The sequence below is a fragment of the Onychomys torridus genome, unplaced genomic scaffold, assembly GCF_903995425.1.
Source record: "Onychomys torridus unplaced genomic scaffold, mOncTor1.1, whole genome shotgun sequence".
Classification (NCBI taxonomy): domain Eukaryota; kingdom Metazoa; phylum Chordata; class Mammalia; order Rodentia; family Cricetidae; genus Onychomys; species Onychomys torridus.
Genome location: NW_023413967.1, coordinates 1 through 25,201, shown reverse-complemented (window position 1 = coordinate 25,201; position 25,201 = coordinate 1). Strand labels below are relative to the sequence as shown.

Here is a 25,201-nt window from a genome sequence, read left to right as displayed (position 1 = left end):
CTAACACAAAAAGATGTTTCTATTTGGAGAAGATGGTGATTACACAGAGACAGAAAATTGGCCAAGATACATGAAATAAGAGTGGATACTTTTCAGCTCTTTGGAACATCATATCTCCTCTTCACCAGCCTCATGTGTTATTGTAAGGAGTAGAAAGATTGTAAGTAAGAACCATGGTTATTCTTACTATAGAAAACAATTCCTCATCCCACAAGAAGGCAGTTGAGTATATGAACTCACATTAAGTGTGACAACATGCACAAACCCAGTGCAAGCACACAGAAGTCCAAATCCTTCAATTGAGATTGGAGGTAGTTATGAAGACAATACCACTAGCTGAGGAAGATCTGGCATTTGACACATCATGAGAGAAGAAGTATGTTTTTTTTTTCAAGAGTTTATACTCTGGGCTAGTCAACTATGCTCCAATGGAAAACAATCAAAAAATCTTTAAGAATAGGACTCATTTCCTTGATGGTAGAAAAGTATGGCAGAATTTCTTGGGCTACAGATAGGTGTTAGATCTAATGTAATGGAGGAAGAGGAAGAAAATCACTGATCACAGTTCTCTAAGAATAATAGAGAGGCATAATCAATTTCTTAATCTTCGTTCAAACCCAGTGACTTAAACTTGTAGTCAGTTTGTGACAGAGCTCTGGAATTGGAAAGAGAGGAATACTACCAATACCACTAAACAGAACACTTATGCTGTGCACAGTGAAAATTGTAGGTTCCCCTCCGTTTGATTCTGGTACTAGACTTCCATTTCCAAATATGAAGAAACGTTTTACAACCAAAAACTTTTTGCAGGAATCTCTGCAGTTTTCATTCCCAGGCCAAAGACATTTTTAGTTACACTAATATTTTAACTGGACTGATTTTGCTGCTAGTTCAGGTTTTTCTGTGTTATATTCATTTTCCAATGGGTCTCAGTTGTGGATACCTGTCTGTGATTCTTGTACTGGTTCTGAGGTCTGCAATTCTTAGCTTCTTAGCTTCTGGAGCTTTTGAAAACACTCTGACTTCCTGCTTTTCAGTCTACTGTGTTCACAGATCTAGTGTGCCATGAACAAAGAAATAACTGTAACAGAAAATTATCCCACCAGGTTAAGACCAGCATCACATGTCTCTCTTTGAAAAGGAATACCAGTATTTCAGAAATAGAGCTCTTTGCCCAGATGCCTTATCCTGTATGGGTCCTCTATTCTGCTATTACCTGGTTTCCATGTTGGAAGTATGGACAGTTTCCTTCAGGTCATTACACCGTCTTTCTGTTTTCCTATTTATATGGGTCATGACACCTCTTTCTGGATTTCAGTGTCTGCCCTGTCATGCACTGCAAAGAATGAACTCTCTCCTTTGTTACTCCTTTCTACTCATCTTGTACCATGGAAATACTGTCTACACATCCATCTCACCCTGAGACCTCTTGTTTTCTATTCTTATTTTCTTAAGACTACTAAGGTGAGTGCAACATTATTACCCTTTGTCTTTAGGCTGCTGATATACAAATCCTTTTTACATTTTGATCAAAGTCACAAGTATTTAATTTCTAGTGAAACAAGTTTTATATTATAAATTGTGAAAACAGTGATTCAAACACAAAAAGATGTTTCTATTTGGAGAAGATGGTGATTACACAGAGACAGAAAATTGGCCAAGATACATGAAATAAGAGTGGATACTTTTCAGCTCTTTGGAACATCATATCTCCTCCTCACCAGCCTCATGTGTTATTGTAAAGGAGTGGAAAGATTGTAAGTAAGAACCATGCTTCATATTACTACTAGAAAACAATTCCACAGCCCACAATAAGGCAGTTGAGTATATGAACTCACATTAAGTGTGACAACATGCACAAACCCAGTGCAAGCACACAGAAGACCAAATCCTTCAATTGAGATTGGAGGTAGTTATGAAGACCTACCACTAGCTAAGGAATATCTGGCATTTGACACATCCATGAGAGAAGAAGTAAGTTTTTTTTTTTTCAAGAGTTATACTCTGGGCTAGTCAACTATGCTCCAATGGAATACAATCAAATAATCTTTAAGAATAGGACTCATTTTCCTTGATGGTAGAAAAAGTATGGCAGAAAGTTCTTGGGCTACAGATAAGTGTTGGATCTAATGTAACGGGAGGAAGAGGAAGAAAATCTACAGTACCTACTGATCACAATTCTATAAGAACTAATAGAGATGCATAATCAATTTCTTAATCTTCGTTCAAACCCAGTGACTTAAACTTTGTAGTCAGTTTGTGACAAAGCTCTGGAATTGAAAAGAGAGGAATTACTGCCAATACCACTAAGCAGAACACTTATGCTGTGCACAGTGAAAATATGTAGGTTCCCCTCACTTTAAAACAGCACCCGTAGAAGATTCCAAATAAGAATATATGGCCGGTTCCTTGGCTATGCATTTGATTGAAAATGCTGGTCAACAGCCACACTAGTGGCAGCCCATGAACTGTGGACTGGTGGCTGTGGAGCCCCCAATGGGACTGGACTATGCCCTCTAGATACGGAAGATGGTTGTTTGGGCTCCAAACTGTTTTGGGGGCACACAGGCAGAGGGATTGGGATCTGTCCCTGGTCTATGGGCAGGCTTCTGGAACCTGGTGCCTGAGGTGTGACACCTGCACAGTCTTGGTGCAGTGGGAAGGGGCTTGGACCGTGTAGGCTCAGTGTGCTGGGCTCTGCTGACTCCTGATGGGAGACATTGATTTGGGGGATATGGGGATTCGGGTTGGTTTGGGAAAGAGGGCAGGGTAGGAGGAGGGAGGAGGAAGGAGGGGGATCTATGGATAGTATGTATATTGAGTAGAAAATTTCTTAAAAAAGAAAAATGAAATAAAAGTTGGTCAAATGAATCCCTGATATAAACTGATAATATAATGACTTATCACCAGGGGTTATCACAAAGAGACTGTTGTAGCTATAACCCAAGAATTGCGATACAGTTTAAGATAGTTATAGGATTGGCAGCATCTAAAAAATGGTTCTGTGTTGTAGGAAGTAAAAGGAGTTGTAAATATGAGTAGCCCATGGCAGTTTCCATCAAGATTTCAGAATTTACTGACAGTGGTCTAAAGGAAGTCCAGAGTCCTGTAAGGAGGGAAGGCCTAAGACCATATAGAATCTGGAATGCCTTTTGCTAAGGAAGGTTATATGCCTGCTGTGGAACCGAACCCACACAGAGGTAATGTGTGTTATAGTTAGTAGACCTGATGCTAAGGGATGTCACAGCATGGCCCAGATTATCTCAATATTGCACTTATACATTGGGTGTGGGGTCTGAAATTTGGAATATTTTAATGATGGCTGCTGTTCCTTCTCCAATTCATTCTTTTGTGATACTGAGTTCCGGTAATAGGTGGAGACCTTTGAAGAGGGAAATGTAGGATTTCAAAGTGTTTGAGCCTATGTACTGAAAGTAGGTCATTATTCACAGACTTTTGAAGGTTGTGCCTACCTCAAGCTCTGTCCTTCAGTCTCAGATTCCTTGTCCTCTACTATGAAATGATGAGACACCCAAATCTCACCACCTGCAGCTCACCTGAATCCTACTCTGTCTTTCATTTAATAATGATGATATCTCTTAAACACCAGGAAGCAAAATAAGCTTATCTTCCATTTCATTTTCCTTTCAGGTCAATTTTTCTTAGGGAAGTGAGAATTAACTAAAAAATAATGAATAATGATTTGTTTATAAGTCAATACAGTTCTTGTTTATGTGAACTGATACATGTTGGATTCTGTTAGAATATTGGAATACTTGACCTGGAGAGCCGCTTACTAAAGAGAAAATCTAGGGTGTGAGAGTGTCAATATCTTTCTAATAGCTGTTGTCTCTCACCACAATATTAGTACTTGGTACTATAAGAATAAATTTGACCATTGCTTATTTCAGTAAAGTTTTGTCCTTGAGCCACATGGTATCATGAGGGAGATAATCTGTCTAGGTTTATTTCCTATGACAAGATATTTATTACATTTTTAAAAGAAAGAGAATGAGCTCATTTTAAAGACAATTTCCACTTGTCTTATGGTCAATGTTTCACTACTTCAGATGCTTTAAGAAGCAAATTCCAACTTCTTCAGTTAATCACTGTAGAAAGTTGCTCAGGAAATGAAAGGGAGAATGAGTTATCCTCCATAAGATCCCACAGGGCACACAGACCACACTGAGGATTAAGTAGGCACCATGCCCTGCAGTAGATGGAAACACAAAGTGAACTCAATGGAGATTTATGTCTTTTTCTATTTGTATGTTTGTTTACTACACTGTATTGGTTTTATTTACATATGTAGTTATTTATCATACATGTCTGTGTGCTTAACAGAGAAGGAAAAAGAAAGGGTGTGTTTTTGGGCGGGTAGAAAGATGGGGAAAATCTGAGAGGAGTGGAATAAGGAAAGCCATGATAAAAATACAGTATATGGCTGGGCGGTGGTGACTCAGGCCTTTAATCCTAGTACTTGGGAGGCATAGGCAGGTGGATCTTTGTGAGTTTGAGGCCAGCCTGGTCTCCAAAGCGAGTTCCAGGAAAGGCGCAAAGCTACACAGAGAAACGTTGTCTCGAAAAACAAAACAAAAAACAAACCCAAAAACCCCATATATGCAGCACATGAAAAAAATCTATTTCCAATAAATAAGAAAATTAAAAAAATTGAAATCATGATACCTTGTAAGTTTTTGGGGACTCATAATTATCTGTTTTTTCATAATTTAGCTTACTCATCATTTGCTTAGATATTATGGTTTCCAATTATATTTTTCTGTCTTTTCTATTTTTCCTCTTCATTGATGGAAAATATCTTTTTTAAATGCATGATATATTCTAATTTCAGTTTCCCCTATTCTCTTCTTCTCATGCTCAGATCAAACACCATTCTATCTCTCATTAGAAAACAGTCTGCTATCTATGGAGTAATTATAAAATATAATATAATACAGTAGCATATAAACAAAATCTAATATATCTTAATAGTACAAAACTACAACACAAGAGGAAAATTGTCTAAGAAAGCATATAAGAAAGACGGTATAAACATAGAGACACACTTGTTCACACTCTCTGGAACCTTATAAACCACTTATCTTGAAGCCACAATAAATACAAAAATCCAAAAATATAAATAAAAGAGAAAAAATTGCAAAGCCCAGACAGGACTGATACAAGGAAGCTCCAAAGACATGACTGAGTTTGTTTTCTCTTGGCAATCTACTGCTAGCTCTGCAGTCTATACTTAAAAGAATATTTTGTTGCCTTTGTGAGACTCTCAGAGTAAACTAGACTTTTAATTTACAATTTCATAGGAAGTGGGAAATATCTACTGAGTAAGAAAAGAAGGAATGTGAACACTCTAGTTTTAGCTCTAGGGTCCAAATTATTTAGGACCAGTGCAGGCCTTGTGTATGCTGTCTCAGTCTCTGTGAGGGCATATGTGCATCTATCTCATTGATGTAGATGGTCTTGTTCTCTTGCTGTACTCTATCCCTTCAGCCTCCAACAACCTTTCTGTCTCATCTGCAATAGGGTTCCCTGAGCCATGAGGGGAGGGAATAGATGGAGGCACACAATTTAGGGCAGAGAATTCCAAGATCTAATATTCTCAGCATAATGTCTGGCTATTGGGTTTCTATATTGACTCTCATCTGTGGCTTGACGAAGCTTCTTTGACAAGAGTTGAAGAAGGCCCTGATATAATTCAGAATGTCATTATGAGTCATTGCTATGTTATTTACTAGAACGATATTATTTGGTTTTCTCTAGACCCTTGAGCTATCTATCTTTAGGTGCTTTGAAACATGAAAATAGTGTCAGGTATGGTTTCCATTTCATGGATTGGACCAAAGTCAAATCTGATGTTTTTGGTGACTCCTCCAAGATCTATGCCACTGTTGCTGTTTCTTGTATTGCAGGCTGTACACCTGTGTGTGAACATATGTTTGTGTGTGTGACTGTGTCTATATTTCCATGTATTCTACATACTTTACTTTGTGTTGATAATCTTTGTACATCCTGTTAATGTTGGGTTTTTCCTGTTTGTTCTCTGAATAGAGAGAATCATATTTTTAAAAGTGAGCAAGGTGAATCTATTCTCAAAGATAGAATGTGGCTGGTTTTAAATTTAATTAATATTGTAGATAGAATTAACACTCTTATTTATTCTTTAAATTTTATAGCCTGTGATATAAAAAACCTGATTACAATGAATGAGAAGATACAAGGCATACAGCACGTAAGGTCTTAAACGTTTATGCAAATGTATATTATACAAGAAATAAAATGTGTCAGAATTATACATGTCATATGAAGTATTGATAAAATATGAGGAAACAATTGTTCATAAATATGCAGGAGTTACCTAGTACACATTTTCAGGTGAAATAATACAGAGCAATTTATCAAAAGTGAATAATTATAAATGACTGAGTACACAAAACATTTGGACATCTACAATCAAAGATAGCCCTGAGCACAGGTTCTATAGAAGTGGTTACAGCTGGGATTTTCATTTTCCTCACATATTTAACAGTACCGTCAGGAAACTCACTGGGGAAATGTCTGATCAACTGTTATCTGATTAGAGTTATAATTAAGCAATAGACTGCTCTTTATTATAGTCCAGTATTTATCTCATTATGGAATTAATTGGCAGAGTAATATCTTTCTGTGTAAATCGTATTCATTTTTTAAAAAAATGTGCCTTTTTTCATAACAAAAACAGACATGAAATGGAAACACAAATCCTGAAAACATAACAAGGGCATCAAGACACATGGATACATATAAAAAGGTTTGGTGCTATAAAGGCAAAAGTTATGCAATGTTGAAAAGGTGAAGAATGCAAAAACGTCCCATTCATCTTTTCTTTAATATTAATTGAGATATATAATGCATTTTATTGAAATAGGCTTTCTAGTTTAGAGAAATATGTAAAAAATGTTAGAAGAGTAGAGAATAAAGATGGATTTCAATATTAAATGAAAGCAATCAATATAAAATTTTAAATTGCTCTATGATATCTGAAAATTGGATTCATGCTAAACAGACTTGAAGACTTGTATATAATTAGGAAAAACATGGACTAAGCTGTAAGATCCACTTTTCTTCCTCAATGTGCTCTGTTCCTGACATGATGAAGCACATTACTATGTGGTCTGAACAAAATAATATAGCACTTAGGGAGAAATATGCATCCTAGGAGACCTGCACTGGAAGACAAGATGGAGAAGACTTCCATGGCCACCATGAGTTTCCCCTTGGTGCTGTGGTAGACAGGGAGGAAGGTGACCCACACACTGAAGAACACCAACATGCTGAAAGTGATGAACTTGGCTTCATTGAATGTGTCAGGCAGGTTCCTGGAGAGGTAAGCCACAGTGTAGCTCCCAAGTGCCATGGAGCAGAGGTATGCCAGGACAGAATGGAAGGCAATAGTGGAGCCCTTGTTGCATATAATAATTATGTAGCCATGTTCAGAGTAAGCATCTGAGTCAATATAGGGAGGAGAGGTGCTCAGCCAAATTCCACAGAGCACAAGTTGGATAAGGGTGCATACAGGAATAATAAGGTTAGTAGCTCTTGATATCATTATCCATCTTATCAGTCTCCCTGGCAATGTGATCTTGAAAGCCAGAACCACAGTAACAGTTTTGGCCAAGACTGAGGAGAGAGCCACAGTGAACAGAACTGCAAATGTGCTCTGCTGCAGGATACAGGTGGCTGTGTTGGGATGGCCAATGAAGAGCAATGGACAGAGAAAACAGAAGATCAGAGTGATGAGCAGGATGAAAGAGAGAGCCTGATTGTTGGCCTTGACAATGGGAGTGTGGTGATACTTCACAAAGACCCCAAGAACACCAGCTGTTAGTGCAGAGAAGCCCAAAGCCAAGTAAGTGAGTGCCATCCCCAAAGGGTCTTCATAGGCCAGAAAAGTCACTGCTTTCTGGAGGCAGTGGTTCTGCTCTGTGTTTGCATAATGACTTTCTGGACACTTCACACAATGATCCATATCTACTCAGGAATTAAAGTTATTGTGAGTCTCTACTCAGGTTCCAGTTTTATCTCAAGCCTCTTCCCAGCAACAGCTCTCTGGCATTTGCCCACATTTCCTTTGTTGTTTCAGACTAAAGTATATCTGTTCTCAATAGTAATAATTAAGAAATACTCTCTAATCAATCAGTTCAATTCAATACTGCCCATCTTCTTTGTTGAATATGAAGTTAACAAGTCTATCTTGCTCATTGCCATATGTAAATATATTATCAGTTAAGTGATGATTAATATTTTAAATTTTTATTGACATAAATTATTGAATTAAGTTATATAAACCTGATTTCATCATAGAATCACCTCCTTCTGAATTCCCTTGTGTGACTTTCTCATGTTAGTTAACTAATTAAGTTAGTTAATTCTTTACATACCCTGACATTTCTTCCTTTTAGCTTTGTTCTCATACTCAGTATCAAAATTAATCTATTTCCATAGAATTTATTGAATTTTCCAGTGTGTTTATTCTCTGATAGTGCTTGTGAGAATGATGATTATTAGGTTCTTGAAAGATGGAAAAACTCCCTTTATGAAAATGTTTAATCATTCCCAGGGAGTTTTATATCTATTTAACAGATAGATATAAAATTCTTGTTTTAGTCTTAGTTTGGTAATGGAATAATTTTGTGATGCTTCATTTTTTCTAATTTGTGAATTTCATCTTGAATTAAAAAGATATAAGTATCAATGAACTTATTGCATATTTTCAGTAAAATAATTCTATTTCATACTTTAATTTAAAATATTTGATATTTTCTCAAAGTGAAATTTGCAATTTAATTGTTGTTAAAAATTCTAATTATAAGCCTATTGACTTCATCATTTTGGTACTGTGTACAGAACCTTTTATTCTATTATCAGTATTTTGTTTATTTTTTCTAGATGGGCCTTCCTGCTGTGCGCACACTCTCAAGGCTCTATGACTCTACTGTATTTTGTGTGTTTACTTCTATTGTTTCTAAACAGAGAGAGAATGCTTCTTATACACAACCCCATGTATTCTTTATGCACAGGGTACATAAGTCATGATAAGTATTTTACAAATATGTAAGTATGGTTGTTTTCAATACAGATACACTTCATTTTATAGGATTTGAGGTAGAGGATTCACTGTTTTGAAATATTTAGCAATGATCTGTTACTCTTAAGGAGGACCTGGTTTCAGTTGTAAGCACCCACATGGTGATCAGTGCTATCCATGCCTCCATCACCAGGATATCTGAATCCCTCTTCCAACTTTGATGTGCACTAAGCAAGTACATAGTACACTTACATGCATACAGGCAATACTCAATGATAAAACAAAATGAATGAAAATCTAAAATAAAACATTTAAAAATAGGTCCACAGTTAAATCAAATTTGACCTTTCTGATAATCTCAGATAAGCATAGAACTAAGACTGAAATTATGCATATAAGGATCAAACCATTAAATGTGTGTTCACTATAAACTAAGTATGCTTTGAAATGCATGAAAAGTCAGGAATTTACAGTTGTGTGTGTGTGTGTGTATGTGTGTGTGTGTGTGTGTGTGTGTGTGTGTGTGTGTGTGATGCCATGGTGAATCAGGCAGAACGCTCTATTCTGAGTAAAGCTGTTCTCTGAAAGTAACAATGGCTATACTGCATCAACAAATAAGCCAAGTATTAATTTCAATGGCTGGAGCACCATTTAAACTGGTGACAAAAATGAACCAAAACACTTTTACTTCTAACTGAAAGAATCACAGGACTTATCACTACTGTTTCTTCACAGAACTTGTTCATCTGCTTAGACCTTTCAGAACACTGCAGAGAGGTGGGAAATACCCCAGGATCACTGACACTTACCTGTCTCATTGGAAATCTCATTATCTGGACAAGGAGTGCAATCATAGCAGCAGACAGGCTTGCCCTCCTGGGGGGATTTTCTGAATCCAGGAACACAGCTCTCACTGCAAACAGAGCGAGGAGGCTGAGAAATATACAAAAGAAAATACTCAGGAATGTATAGTTTTAAAACAATAAAATTTTTTAAAATAAATTTTTTAAATATTGAACAGTGAGATGGTAAGTTTTTATATATTTTTAGCAGATTCTTGTTTTGATGTACTACTTCTTTCTAATTTCAATATATTATACCCATGAAGATCAATGTGTTTAAACAATGACGCAACTACAATAGAAATCTGAACAATTGGGAAATTATAACAAGTAGGGCAAAATAAGAAGTTTGGTCACTGAGTCTTGTCTAAATGGGCTGCTGTAATGACATATGGATACTAGTGTGTACTTCCTGACAGCTGCAGTGAGCAGCTTTTTTCTCCAATGGTCTGCTTAATTCACACTAGTCAACATGACAGGTTTTACAATTATCATATAAAATAGTCTTTGTGAATCTCTGTGAGCAATGACCCACATTAGGGTAATTGAAGCAAGAAGACCTATTCCACAATTAGGTATCACTATTTCATTGGCTGTTGTTAAGGACTGAATTGAAAACAGAAAGAGATGTGAAGAGCAGTGTTCACATCTATCTTCTTCCTGACTGAAGATACAACATGACTCACTTTCTTAGACTCTTGCCAACGTGATTGCCTGAATCATTATGAACTGCTCATGACAAATGTAACCCTATAAAGTCATTGTTATTATGTTATGCTAACTTGGTTTTTCTGATTGCTTGACAAATTGCTTTCTCTTTTTTTTTTCAGAAAGACATGTGTATAAACCATGCACGTGTGCCTTCCATACTATTGTGTATTACCACGTGTCTGAAATCAAATGACCATGCACTGATATTTTTAATCTGGCAGTCAAATTACTACATTTGTCAGGTCATTTCAGGACAAGAATGAAATCTTAATGAATAGACACTGTATTTATTACTGGAAATAAGTTCCCACAGAAGAAAAGTATAGAAAAATAAAAAATCACATTACTCAGAATAATGCAATAAAACGTCCTCATATGACAGTCATTTTGTGCACACAGTTGGGCATTCTGTAAGGAAACCAACTCTCATTACATTCACAAACAAATGTTTATTGACATAGAGATCAAAGCAATGAGATAAGATCCAGCCCACCTCTGCAAATCCTGTAGCCCACTGTAGCATATGGTCAGACAAGAAGAGTTCTTGGCCCTGTGGAGCTTTGGGAGAAAATGTTCCAACTTTCATCTTTTGTCTGAGACCATCTGGAAAATTCCAGAGGTTGAAAATATCATATTCTGTTTCTAATTTCCTTTGTGAATCCAAAACCATAAGTTTACCAGCACCATTTTTGTATTGGATATTCTTGAGATAAGGGTGAAGCTACAAGAGATACAGAATTTACATGATGAATTTCTTCACCTAAAGATCAACAGAACCCAATGAAGTAGGGGCTTATTGTCCTAAATCCCTGATAGGAATTGTAAGCTATATCAAGCTATAAACACTTTAATGGATGAAGATTAAAATTGAATATATCATAAAGTTTCTTGTTAGTTAATTTCAAAAGAAATAATTCACACACACAAACACACAATAACAAGCAAACAAGCAAAATGATTTAATCAATTGTGGTGATGTATTGTGTCCCACAATATATTGTGCACCCTCATAAACTTTATCTGTGGATTGGAGCAAAAAGGCCACCTACTATAGTAAACATAGAGGTCAGGAAATGGTGCTCTTGCCTTTAAGCCTGTCACTAGGGAGGCAGAGATTGGTCTGGACCTCTGTGACTTCAAAGCCACCTTGGGGAACAGATGAAGGCATGGCGACACATGCCTTTAATCTCAGCACTAACCATAGAGGTCTGGAGGTCTGTACAGAGAGACTTGAAATGATGTAGCTGGGCAGACAGAGAGAGGAAATGAGATGCAGAACAGAAATGCATATAGGTGTGGGTATACAGGAAGTAGGTCTCTTTGGCTGAGTATCTCCAAGTGGTAAGAACATTGCTGACATTTTTCTGCTTTTCTGATCTCTTGCTTTTAACCCCAATATCTGGCTCCAAGTTTTTTTAATTAATGAGCCTTTTAGCAATTTGTCCTACCATCAATGAATGTTGAATCAAGCAAATTTCCACAATAGTAATCTGCTCAAAGTTTCAGTTTGTAAATTGGGGTGTTAATGTCCATATTGAAATAAAATGATCAATTAGGAATCATAACCATAGCTCCAATATTTGAACGTTAAGGATCTAATAGAATTTGACAATTAAAGATCTAGTTCTCCTATTTCTCTTCTGCAATATCCTTAGAGATAATGGGGTTTCAATTGAGTATAGAATCATGAGGAAATTCTGAGTCAACGTGTAAGACAAATCAGATAATGATGTACCCACATTAATCTTGATTTTCATGTTCAACCTGAACAATGACACATGTGTCTGCAAAGACTTCTAGATACGAATTACCTATAGTCTCTCAGATGATTTTTGGTAAAACCTGCCACAGCGTAAAATCATGTTTTGTTTGCTTTTAGGAAACCTCAGTATGTCACAGTGCATTTAATAATATATACAGAAAGAGAAATTACCTCCCAAGGATGGGTATTTTCATGGGGGTGAATTTGTACTTGTTTCAGAGTCATCTCATGGAGACTGTGAGCCACAGCATATACAGAATTATATACATTGTAACCCTCTTCAGTCATCTCCATTTCCAAAGCATTTCCAGGCAACATTTCCAAGGAAGCATTGGGTAGACAGTTATCCAAAATTTTACAATCAGGTCCAGAAAATGAGCAATTGAAATGTATGTTCCACAGAAGAGCGAGAATATAGTCTTCTGGGTATTTGGAAGGCCTGTATGTCTGGATAAACTTCCCAAAACCAGAAATCTCAGCATGGTGATGTGCAAAAATGAGACTCCCATGGAATGGATCAAATATGAAATAAGGAGGACCAGTAGCTATATCCCATTGGATCTTGATGATCCAGACTTTCCAAATAGTTGATTGTATTTGTATATATAATATTAGATAATATAAATAGTCAGTGACATCATAAAGGAAAACAACATTTGCAGATGATTTCAGGATACTTCGATGAATTGATCTGACTTCCAAGTACGTGTGAATGTCGCTGTCCAGAATCATTTCTACAAAAGCCACACACACTCTGTTCCTGTCCATCTCTCTTCTCAAGTGTGGTAGAATCTCAGCCCCATGGTGGTCATCTGGGAGAACCAGTCCCACCCAGGTCCAGTTGAAATGAACCATCAAAACAACAATGCCATGGGACAGAGACGTGTCCTTTTGTGCTGTCTGGTAGAGAGAAGAATACTGGACTCTGTCACTTAGGATAGTGTCAAATGGCCCAAAAGTAATCTGAAGGAAATTTCAAATAGGAAACAAAAGTGAAAACACTGACAAGGAATACAGCTTTGAACCAGAGGTGATACTTTACTTTGGTATAGACTACCTTCTGCTCATGGTATTTTAAACTTGCATCTTGTTTCTCAAGATATTTCTACAGAATTGCTCACAAGACACAGAGTTTTCTAAACACACACTATAGGCTCCAGCATGTTCCTCTTCTCTATCTCAAAGAAATATTTGAGGACAGATAACCAAATACCTGATTTATTTCTTTTGATAGATGAATGTCACAGTTTCACTTCTTTACATTGAAAACATCTCAAATGTCTGCAGTTTAATATGGGTTTCTTGTTCCCTACCAGACATGTTCCTCACCTGTGGATATTTGTAGAGATTCAGCAGTCTCCCAACTTGTACAGATGCTTCCCATTCAGTTCCTGTAAGTAAAGCAGCAGCCATGTTCTCCCTTCTACATGTGTAATTGGGAATGTTTATTCCCATTCCTGTGAGGCAAAAAAAAGCTTGCTGCATAATAGCCCATAGATTGTTTTCTACATTATAGAGCTCAAATCCTAGAGATATGTTGGGTAAAATGTGAGTGTTCCTGTTGATCTCCTCAATGGCAAATATGAAGGCCAAAGGAAACTGGTAGCTCCTCAACTTGAACCTGCAGAGAAGGATTGTCAGTATTCATGGTGTGGGCTCATATCATGTCTAACAGTATGATTCTGGACTACATTGCAGATGATAAGGTACCAATGGCTTTTATACCTCCAATGTTATATATCTATAAACAAAAATTTTTGTCATCATGATAATATTTTTAATACCATGGTATATAGTAAGTGATGGTTTAATTACCTAAATTACTTGGGTGTGTCTAAAATTTTCTGACAGGAACCTTGACCTAGACTGATATTAACCTTGGAATCTCTAGTATGAGGGAACACAAATAAAACCCCCTAAGTTTTTATACTTTACTGATATAATCGGCTGAAGGAGACCTCCATCTTTAAAGGCTCCTCTGTTCAGTACTATAAAAACCTCAACTGCCCCACACCACAATAACTCTGTCTGTACAAAGATGGAGAGACTGCAGCCTTTCACTTGTTTTGATAAAGAACCAATAATGCTTATGGGAATGTCTGCCAATGTTGAAAGTATTAATCACAAAGCACCCTTGGATCTGAACCTGAGAGTGTTTAGGAGTTCAGCATCAAACCACATATCTTTGAACAACCTTCCCTCTCTCCCATGACATCTCCCTCTCCTTTCTGAGAGCCATACAATGAAGAGCAAATGACTGAGTGAACTTCCTCTAGTTTAACAATCTACATTCATAACTTGAATCCCCTGGGCTACTTTGTGGCAAGTTTTTGCTATTTCTTCCATCTGCCTGCCTTTTTCTTTATCCCTTTACTATGTTCTTACCTCCCACACAAAGCAGATTACACAACAACCTTGAATGTCCTTAGAGGAGTAATTACATTATCCTGGAGCTGAGTTCAACTTGAACAGAATATATGACCTGGTTTATTGCACACATGACTTGAGGATCCTCATCAAGATGGAAGCAACCATTTGACTTGGAGGCTAAGTTTGCCTTATGATATCATAAAGCAAGCATATTCAATGTGACTTCTTGGGACAGTCCAAAATGGTGACCACTGTTATATGTCATTGTCCCATTGAGTCCAATAGGATCCATACACCCATATTATACGTGACTGTAGAGAAAATATCAGACCTCTGTGGTGTTTATTTTGTCATTATTAATATTTTTCCTTCATTTTGTTTTAACATTAATAGGTTATTAGATGATATAATTACTAGCTTATAAAAAGGTCCTTATTAAAATAACAAAATTCAACATTGATTCTAAGGATAAATTGCCATGTGAGAGACAAACTGTAGCTAGGAAAGTGCTTCTATGGTAGGCTCTACTGGGTCTCACTGCTGATTCTGACTGGTAAGTCCAAGTCATTTTCCTCTAACTGAGGAAAAATGTCCTTTGCCCCTCATGCTTGTTTGTTATCTGAATTCTGCTCTTGTTTCTGCTCAAACTCACAACATGTTGAATAAAGATCCCTCTGAGTGAGATTTTTCGTTTACAATGAAAAAGATAAAAATTTAATCTCAAAATAATAATCATAAAATCTTCTTTTTTTAAACAATTTGTCTTTTATATTTTTTATGCATAGACTGTCCACATGAAATTATGGTTTGTTTTTCACATCAGGTCATTAATAACAAAATGGTTATAAGTAAACACTCCAAAAAGAAGAATAGTTGACTTGGCCCTAGGTTATTTTGTTCATAGTAATACTCAGCTTAAAACAAGAAACCTTAAATAAAATATGTATTTAATCAACCTGACCACATAGGTAAAATAAATAGAAATGACTATATTCATGCACACTTCTTTGGAATAACTAACCTGACATTCTACATGTAAATTTAATGTGTACTTTAAGTCAAAGAGATATGGAATCATACAGTTCTAGTCAATATGTATCTCCATGATGCTTATTCCAGCTCTAGTTCTACAGTATGGTTCATTGTGCCTAAGGGTATCAATTACCTTTATGATATTATTGTTCCTAAACCAGGATATATTGGAAAATGGCCCTCATTTATGTCCAAATTAGTGATATGTGTTTTTAAAAGTAACACATATATATACATATATATATATATATATATATATATATATATATACACATATATTTATACGTATATTTGTACATATATGAATGGATATACAGAAATAAATATTTTAATAGTTCTAAGTGTAGTTTCCAGGAATATATAAATATAAAATTTTAAACCTACAAAATTAAAGCAGACAGTCATCAGCTCAAAAGTTTAACTTGTAACAATAACTCTCTGCTGATAGCCAGATCTTCTGTCAATAGCCAATGGTTAACTTTTAAACCCTTTGCCCCTTATAGTCAACAAATGCATGGGTCAAAGTTAACTTCTAATAGTTGTTTCTATGTGACTTCTAGCATGTATCTCATGCTTGATTTCTGTGTATATCCTTCTGTATGCTGTGAATGTATTGTTCCAATTGCTTAAAAAATAAAGTGCTGATTGGCCTATAGCCAGGCAGGAAGTATTGATGGGACAGAGGGAGAGGAGAATTTTGGTCACAAAAGGGCTGAGTCAGAGAGACACTGCCAGTCGCCACCATGAGAACCAAGATGTTAAGGTACTGGTAAGCTATGAGCCATGTGGCAAGGTATAGATTTATAGAAATGTGTTAATTTACAATGTAAGTTCTTGCTAGCAGGAAGCCTGAGCCATTAGGCCATACAGTTTTAATTAATGCAAGCCTCTGTGTGTTTATTTGGGTCTAAGCAGCTGAAGTCCAGGTGGGTCTGGAGATAACTCCAGCTACAGTTGATATATCTACTTGACTCCTATCATGAGCCCCTTGCGTGATGTTTACTTTAGCTATAAAAAGTGGGATGAAACCCTCCCCCTTTACCACAGCTTAATAATCCCAAACTCTGGCTGTGATCTCAGATAGCTGATAAAATTTGTCCCCTACAGAAAATTTCTTTTTTTTCCTTTGATTTTTTTTTCCTCGAAAAAAAGTATGCTTCTAGTTTAATAAACTTGGTTGTTCAGTACCCCATTATTATATTATTATGCTACACTGGACTCAACAATAACAATATTTCCCAACAACAAAGCATCATTAAAACAAATAAAAGAATAAATATGTGTTTGAAGATCCAATACGGTAATTTTGTTCAATCTCTCAAGTTAAAGAACAGTTACCTTCATACCTTCAAATAAGAAAAAAGACCTCAGAGGGACATCTTAATAGTTAATACAACTTGAAAAAATCAGAAGCTGACTTGACAATATTTTTAAAATGTAGGGGTTGGATACTATTTATGAAATGATAAATTATCTTCATATGTACTAAGTAAAGAATTATCAGTGTGACCAGGTCTGGGTCATCATACTGTCATCAGAAAGAACTTACTTATTTTCTGTAAGTAAGCCTTATGAAATCATGGGTTATCAAAAGTGAACTTTGATAGAATGAAACTTGTTATCAATAAGAGCTTAAAGAGAAGGGGTTGACATAACTCAAGCACCTCTCATTGTATGAATATTCTCACAATACATAGTAAATTTATTTGACAAACCTCCTATGTCTCATGCTTTGTTCATTTGGTTATTAATTACATCAAAAGGATGTAGGATTGTGTGTCCAGTTGTAAAAGGGTGTACTTGTTATCGCTATTCTTGTTTATCTACCTAACTACATATTATAAGATCTGAGTGGTTGGGAGACATTCTTTTATTCCAGGTATTTCACACACTTCCTTAATCTAGATCTATAGGCAGGATGACACATCTTTAATGAGGATCATATATGATGGAAGCCTATATATGGACATGGAAGACAAAAACTTTTGTTTTTTTCCTGCTTGCTATCATTCCACTACCAAGTCCATTCAATCACTGTAATTACTGTCATTAGAACCTATGTCTTCTGGATTCCATAATATATATCACGATAAGTGGCTTTGAAATTTCTCCTTTTGGCTTTTGTTTCTGTTTTGTTTGGTTTTGATTTTTGAGACATGGTTCCTCTGTGTAGCTTTGTGCCTTTCCTGAAATCACTCTGTAGCCCAGACTGGCTTTGAACTCACAGAGATCCACCTGGCTCTGCCTCCCAAGTTCTGGTATTAAAGGCGTGTGCCACCACCACCCAGCTGATGAAATTTCTAACTCTGGGATTTATCTTGATAGCCTCCATTATGTACTCAAAGGACTATATGTTTACATGTAAACGTTTCAAGTTTTAAAACATATTCATTGATTAGTAATGCACACAACAATAACTACATTGGCATCAGAGATAAAATAAATCTTAATGAACACATTAAAAATAAAAAACGTGTAAATACAAAAAATAATACATTGATAGAATTTTAAAGCTGGTTCAAGAGTATTCATGCTATTACATATTATGCACAAATTCAATAAACACTCCCACACACATGCATGAGAAGAGCTAGAAAAGAGAATGTTCTCATCATGAAGAAATGGTTAATATTTTGGAGAAATGTACATCTAGTTATGTAACATTTAAATAAATTTAAACTTATAATGAAAACCATAAATAAAATTAAAACTGAAAAAATGTATTTAAATTATAAAAATCAACAAAAATTAAAAACAAAAAATGATAAAACATTATTCACAGTGATAGAAAATCTTCAAGACAGAGTGAAGTTTTTTGGAATGAGACCAGAAGTGGAATTCTGTTTCATATGTCATTTTACTTCTCTTTTAAAAGTTTGATGAGCCTCCAGCATGATTTCCATAACATCTCTGTACATTTTAATGCCCACCAACATCAAATATTTCTCTTTGCCAAAAGACTTTCAAATTCTTATGGTTAGATTTTTTGATGATAAGCATTATTCCAGGGTAAGCTGGTACTTATAGATAGTTGTAATTACCTTTACACCCTAATGGTACAGCCAAATATTTTTTAATCAAGAAGGAAAATGAGCAGTTGAGGACAAACAGCTTACACAACAAAGGCAGCTGACATGCTGGGTATCAACATACAAGAGAGTGAAAAGGGAACATTACCCTCCACACTGCATAAGAATCATTTCAAATTGATCACAGTCCTTAGCTTAAAACACGAACACTGAATGTGATAGAAGAATACACACCTAATAATTGCCAACCATTAATGTAGGCAAGAACTTATTGAAGAGAATAACAAGGTTACACAAAATATCTTAGATATCAAAAATGGAACCACACAAAATGAAGGTGCAACTAACAAAACTAAACAGAAAAGTATTCTGTACAGCTAAAAAAAACCTATCATCAGAAAACCACATAATGGGAGCAAACATGTTTCATTTTTTCTTTAGACATTGGACTCATGTCCAAAAGTTTCAATTAATTTAAGAATCTACAAATCAAGGAAATAAAGCCTACACCAAGACAATGGTAATTACATGAACAGATTCTGTACCAAAGAAAAATACATACAACTAATACGTACTTTAAAAAGTTTTCAACATCACTGATATAGGCAAAACAGAAAAAAAAAACCCTACACATTGATTGTTACCAGTGTTTTGAGTAGAGTAAGGATGTTTCAAGATACAGATGAGCACCAATAGACTAAATACAAAAATGTGCACTATGGATTTCTGAATGTTTCCCATTTCTCATCATTTCCATTGAAAAATCAAAAAAGATAGAATGTGGTAGAAATTCAGTTAAAATGATAATATGAATGACTGGAAAAATTACTGGTTGGTAAAACCATTGCTATTTCAGGGACCATTAAATGACATGGAGTTTACATTATTAATGGGGGTAAATAGACTAGACATAAGCAAATGTTATGTCCTTTAATGTAATACGATGTTAAATATATAAATAAGATGTTTATTGGAAGAAAGTAGCAAATTAGAAACATTATGAAGTCCAAACTACAAGGAATATTTTTTTTTAAATTGGAAATCTTCTCCAAGGCAAAGGACACTGTCAAAAGAACAAAACAGCAGACTACAAAAGGCAAAGTAACTTTACAAACTGTATATCAGAGGGCTGATTTCCAAAATATATTAAAACTCAGGAAACTAGACATTGAGAGACCAAATAATCCAATTCATAAATGGGGTAGAGACCTAAACAGAGATTCTCAACAGAAGAATCTCCGAAGGCTGAGAATCACTTAAAGAAAAGTTCAACATTCTTAGCCATCAGACAAAGGTAAATCAAAAGAACATTGGCCTTCTAACTTACAGAAGTCAGAATGACTAAGATAAAAAACTCAGTGACAACTATTCCTGGTGTGGATATATATATATATATGACTTATGAGGGTAAAATAAAAGTATACACTCAGACACATAAATATAATTGCAATAGAATATATTCCTGGTCACACATTCAATGTGCTTTTTGTTATGATTATCAGAGAGAAAATACTTGTGTGGATCCAATCAACATGTGAGGAGGATCAAGTAAGAGGGCAAAAGACAAAACAAACTCACTTTCCATATTCAATCACACAGGCACATTCATGTGAATGGATTTCTGTCACCATATTTGCTATGTCAATTTCAGACTAAGCTGTCAAAACATATTTATGTCTACCAACTTTTCCTCCCTGATCATGTTTCCTGTTCTATATTCCAGGGCTGATAACTTGGCACTCCATCCAGGTTTCAGCATAAACACAATTGTATTTCAAGGACCTGAATGTATCTTCACTCCTCATTGTCTATCTGCTGACTCTCATCCTGTATCTTGCTTGCTTCTTTTCTTTTCACAGGGTTTTATTCTAAGTGGAATGCAAGCTATCTTCCTCCATTTGAGAATTTCATAGGTGGATTCTACAGCTACAAAAATGTCTGCATGGAATAAAACAAATCTTACATCCTTCAAAAATATTCCTACATAGACTTTTCTCTCCAGAAGAATCCTCTCAATTCTATCGTTTTTCTGCTAATACCCTCTAATCCTACAGGCATCAACCTAAGAAACAGCACTCAGATGTCACCAAAAACATCTACGTGTCTTGCAGAACACACACATACCAGTTGTAAACAATTAGAAAACTGTAATGAAATAGAATGGTGTAAAAGTAACAGGATCTAATAGATTACTAATCAAAATTATAGATACAAATTGTAAGACATTTTGAAATCAGTTTAACAGATGAAGTCCCCAAACCAAATTTTCATATTCTGACTTTCATAACAACAGTAGCTAACCCAGGAAGTCCCGCTCACTCTACCATCACACAGAAGACTCTCTAGTGACTGCAATTTATGGCATTATTTCCTCCCCAAGTAGAAAAACTACAATTTGGAAATTGCCAAAAACAACATGTCACCTTTTAAAAATATTCTGTCTGCTGAGAAAGCCATGAAAATGTCCCTTAACTGAAAAGCTAAAGGCAAGGCAGAGGAATGTAGACAGATTCAGCTTATGAAGAGTATTAAAAAAAATATGAATTAAAACAATCTCTTCTTTCTTTGAGAGAAGTAAAAAGACACACCTGAAAAAGTTTTGTGAGTAGAATAAAGGGAATGACAGGACGGGAAACTAAGATAAATTCATGTGAAACCAAACTTACTTGAGGACAATGAAATCTGAATTCTGAAAAGAAATAAATTTTAAAAGCACTTACTGTATTTTTGGTTTATCGTCACATAGAAATTATATGTTTTTGTGCAATAAGAACTAAAAAGTGTAAAAAATGCAGCAATAATCACATTTCCATCACTATGTAAAGGACTTAGTGATGTGCATTGAAAATCATTAAATGAACACAAAGGAACAAGAGTCTCCAGGAGCAAAAAAAGAAAAATCCAAGAGAGCATCATGAAATAGCACACTGTAAGCATGGGGGACACGGAGCTCAATGTGTTCAGCAGCTACATATAGGGATCATGTTTTTGTGAGCAGAAGAGTTGGTAATATTTTTGGTGATTAAAGTCATTACTCTAATGACATATAGTTTTGACAAGCCTGTTTTACACTCCATGGAGAATTTTGAACAATTTTCTTCCCTGAGACTTCCCATCTGAGACCCTGCACTCAAGATAAAAACAAGCTTCAAAATACAGTTGTGAATTTTCTTTAACCACAGGCCCCATGACTTAAAGAGTAAAGAACATCAAAACTCCAGGGAAGACACCTCTTGAATAGCCTTGGCAAAAGTTACATGACACAGTGACTCAGCATGATGCAAAGACCTTGCAAGAGAGGATGCCAATGGGGGATGAGACAGAAAACATCCTGGAAATGTCCCAACCAGACTTGGCTCAGTGAAAATAGTAGGACATCCTGATCTTTAAAATTGATTATCGCCTATACCAATCAAACTTGCCAATGTTCTGGAGGAATCTAAAATCACTTTCCTACAAATCTTGCATGTCTGCCTACCAATATTTCTTCCACATCTCCCTTTATATCGAATGTTATCTCTACCAACTCTGGGAATCTGATGGGCTAAATTTGTGAATTCCAAATTAATGGCTCATTCAATGGTCAGATTATGTTTTCTATTTATATTTTGAACTCAGAGCTACTGTACTGTTGTGTGTTTATTCAATGTTGAATTGTTCAGGTGATATAAAATCCCAATCCCTCCCTACATCCAGAGAAAAGATTCAGAGACTGTTTATGTTTTCTTCAACACGGTGTATTAAATACACCCCCTCCAGTTTCCCTAAATAAATAAGTTAACTAAAGCTTGTATACTCCGTGCATCATGTGTAAAGTGTTTATTCTTAATACTTTAAAGAATGTTAATCTTAGGAGCAGGAAGTGCTATAATTGTAAATTTCATTTCACCTTCACAAATATACCAAACATGTTAGCTACAACTTGACATTGGCTCCACTTTACTACTTTTTGGAACCTAAGTGGCTAAGTTGAATATAGCAGCTAGCTTCTAATGTGAGTACAGCCACATACTTCAATGTTCATCCTGAACAAAAGAACTAGTTCTGAAAACAGTGACAGTTACTGTCACGGGAGCCTCCAGTTTCATTATCTTGACAAAGTTATAAGTGACTCTATAAGGTGTCTCCCAGATGGCTGTGTTATGCCTGTAATCTATGATACCTGTGACTTTGGATTGAAAACGTGTGATTTTATGAGTTATCAGCATGGATAAGGTCATTACTGTTGGGCCTGATGTGGCTGGAAAGACCTAATAGCCAAGATAGAGAACATGGAAGCCAGAACGGCTGACAATTCTTGATCTGTCTCTCACAGAATCCTAGTCTCTTTCTTCAGATGTTCAGAGTATTAGCAGGTCAGGGAAACCTTCAGCTTGAATTTCTGTGTTTCAGATTATAGGAATTGTGGTGATCTATCGTGTCCCCAATATATTGTGTCTCACAATAAAATTTACCTGAGGATCAGAGGAGAAAGCTAGCCACTATGTTAGTATAGAAGTCAGGCAATGGTAGCACATGCATTTTGGTCCTTTTACTTGGAGGAAGAGATCTGCCTGGATCACTGTGAGTTCAATGCCACACTGCGAATAGAACCAGACCATGGTGATGCAAGCCTTAATCCCAGCGCTAACCATAGAGATCTGGGAGGTCTTACAGACAGGCAGGAAGTTGACAGAACTGGAGTAGAAAGATAAGTGATGTAGCTGTGCTGATAGAGCTAATAAAACAACAAGACAAAAAAGGCATAAAAAGTTTGGATAGACAGGATCATAGCTCGTGTGCAAGCTGCAGAGTTGGTGAGGTGAGGTTAGCTGTGGCTTTCCCTATTCTGCCTGAGTCTCTCTCAGGCTTTAACCCCAATTTCTCTTTCGAGATTTTTATTTAATAAGGCCGTTATAGCAATTGTCTACAGGTGAATATATTTCTCTTTGTGTTGGTTTAACAACACGTAGTTTGTGGGTTAGTTTTGTAGATCAAGAAAGAACAACAGCACAATGTGTCAGACGGTGGGCTGCCTCAAATTACTTTTTCAGAAACAGTCTCCTAGGGTAACTAAGAACAGCACACTAAATTCTCCTATGTGAATGTGAATTTTTGTTTATTTTTATATTACTGGTCAGATACTTGGTATTCTAACTACACTAGGATTCTGATAATGCTTTGAATCTGTCCCATGTATGCGCTTAACTACCATTCATGGTCTGTATGACAGAAACAAACACCTTTCTTTCCATGAAATTGGGGAGAACAAAGTAGACAGTTGATATGAGAAGAATTGTTATGCGGGACAATTAGACTTGAGTCAGGCTACATCTGACGTTACCATTACTGTATGGTTTAATTAGCTTATTAAAAGTAATGGGTTCACTGTCAGAATATTTCTGCAGGAGGTTGGAATTTGTTTTCCTCCCCAGTTTCTATCATTTAGACATCCTTGGAGTACCCTTCTGCCTCATTCTACCCACATCCTTCCACTTTAATGTGTCCTGTTTCCGGTTTTTTCTTTAAAGCTGTGTGCTCTTCCCTAGGGGAGACTCTTTCTTCTGCAATCAGAATTCCTTACTTACTATTTCTCCCTTTGAACTTTACATAACAACTTCTCTTATACCAATCAGGACTTCAGGGAGATTTTGAGAATATTTTTAACTCAGGTCTCTGGGTGTTAGTTCTACAGTAGATGGTCTTTCTGGCACCATGCACATAAATTCTAGTATTTTAGAAGATTCTTGGACAACAAGTCAGAAATTTGTTGACCATGACAGATGTTAACATTTTTAGGTGCTCTATTGCTCTTTGGCGGAGCATTAAGTTAGATGGGAAATTACTGTATGTATTATATATATTCATAGACATATATGCATTCAGCTACTTTTTTTGTATAGAAAGTTAATAGTGTGATTCCTCTTTAAATTGTCACATTTCCTGTCATTTTGCCCTCCTTCATCCCCCTTCTGCATTTACCTCCCTCCATTCCAACTAAAGTCACCCCATCCCGTTTTGTCATTGCTCTCTTCAGATTACTGGTGTACTGATTTTTATTTCCCACACACCCTGCTGTGGTTACTTTCTCTTTTCCTGATTTATCAATTGCTTGAAATCATGGATTCATATTAAAGATATGGAACTAAGACCCAAAGAAAAGCGTATTGAATAAAGTAGTACAGGATATAATTTGAATACACAAGACACTTGATTTGAAACCCATCACAGTCATGACAAAAGGCCAAAAGGCCAGACATTTTCAAAACTTATATCAATAGCTTAGAGACATGTCTCCAAAATATCACAGGCTGGAAAACCAACATTAAGCAAAAACCATAAAACAGTATGACATCATTGTAATTAGGAATACCAATCCCTCAATAAATAATCA

The 25,201-nt window shown here is 35.9% G+C and overlaps 1 protein-coding gene across 1 annotated transcript; it reads right to left on the bottom strand.

Moving 5' to 3' along the window:
- Positions 1 to 7,123: 7,123 nt before the first annotated feature.
- LOC118576581 (vomeronasal type-2 receptor 116-like) lies at positions 7,124 to 21,744 on the bottom strand. Its single transcript, XM_036176800.1, has 7 exons — positions 21,634 to 21,744; positions 21,495 to 21,517; positions 13,727 to 14,018; positions 12,569 to 13,360; positions 11,129 to 11,356; positions 9,892 to 10,015; positions 7,124 to 8,025 (listed from the first exon to the last, which is right to left on the bottom strand). The coding sequence occupies exons 1-7, from the start codon at positions 21,742 to 21,744 to the stop codon at positions 7,124 to 7,126; spliced, it is 2,472 nt and encodes an 823-aa protein (XP_036032693.1).
- Positions 21,745 to 25,201: the final 3,457 nt, after the last annotated feature.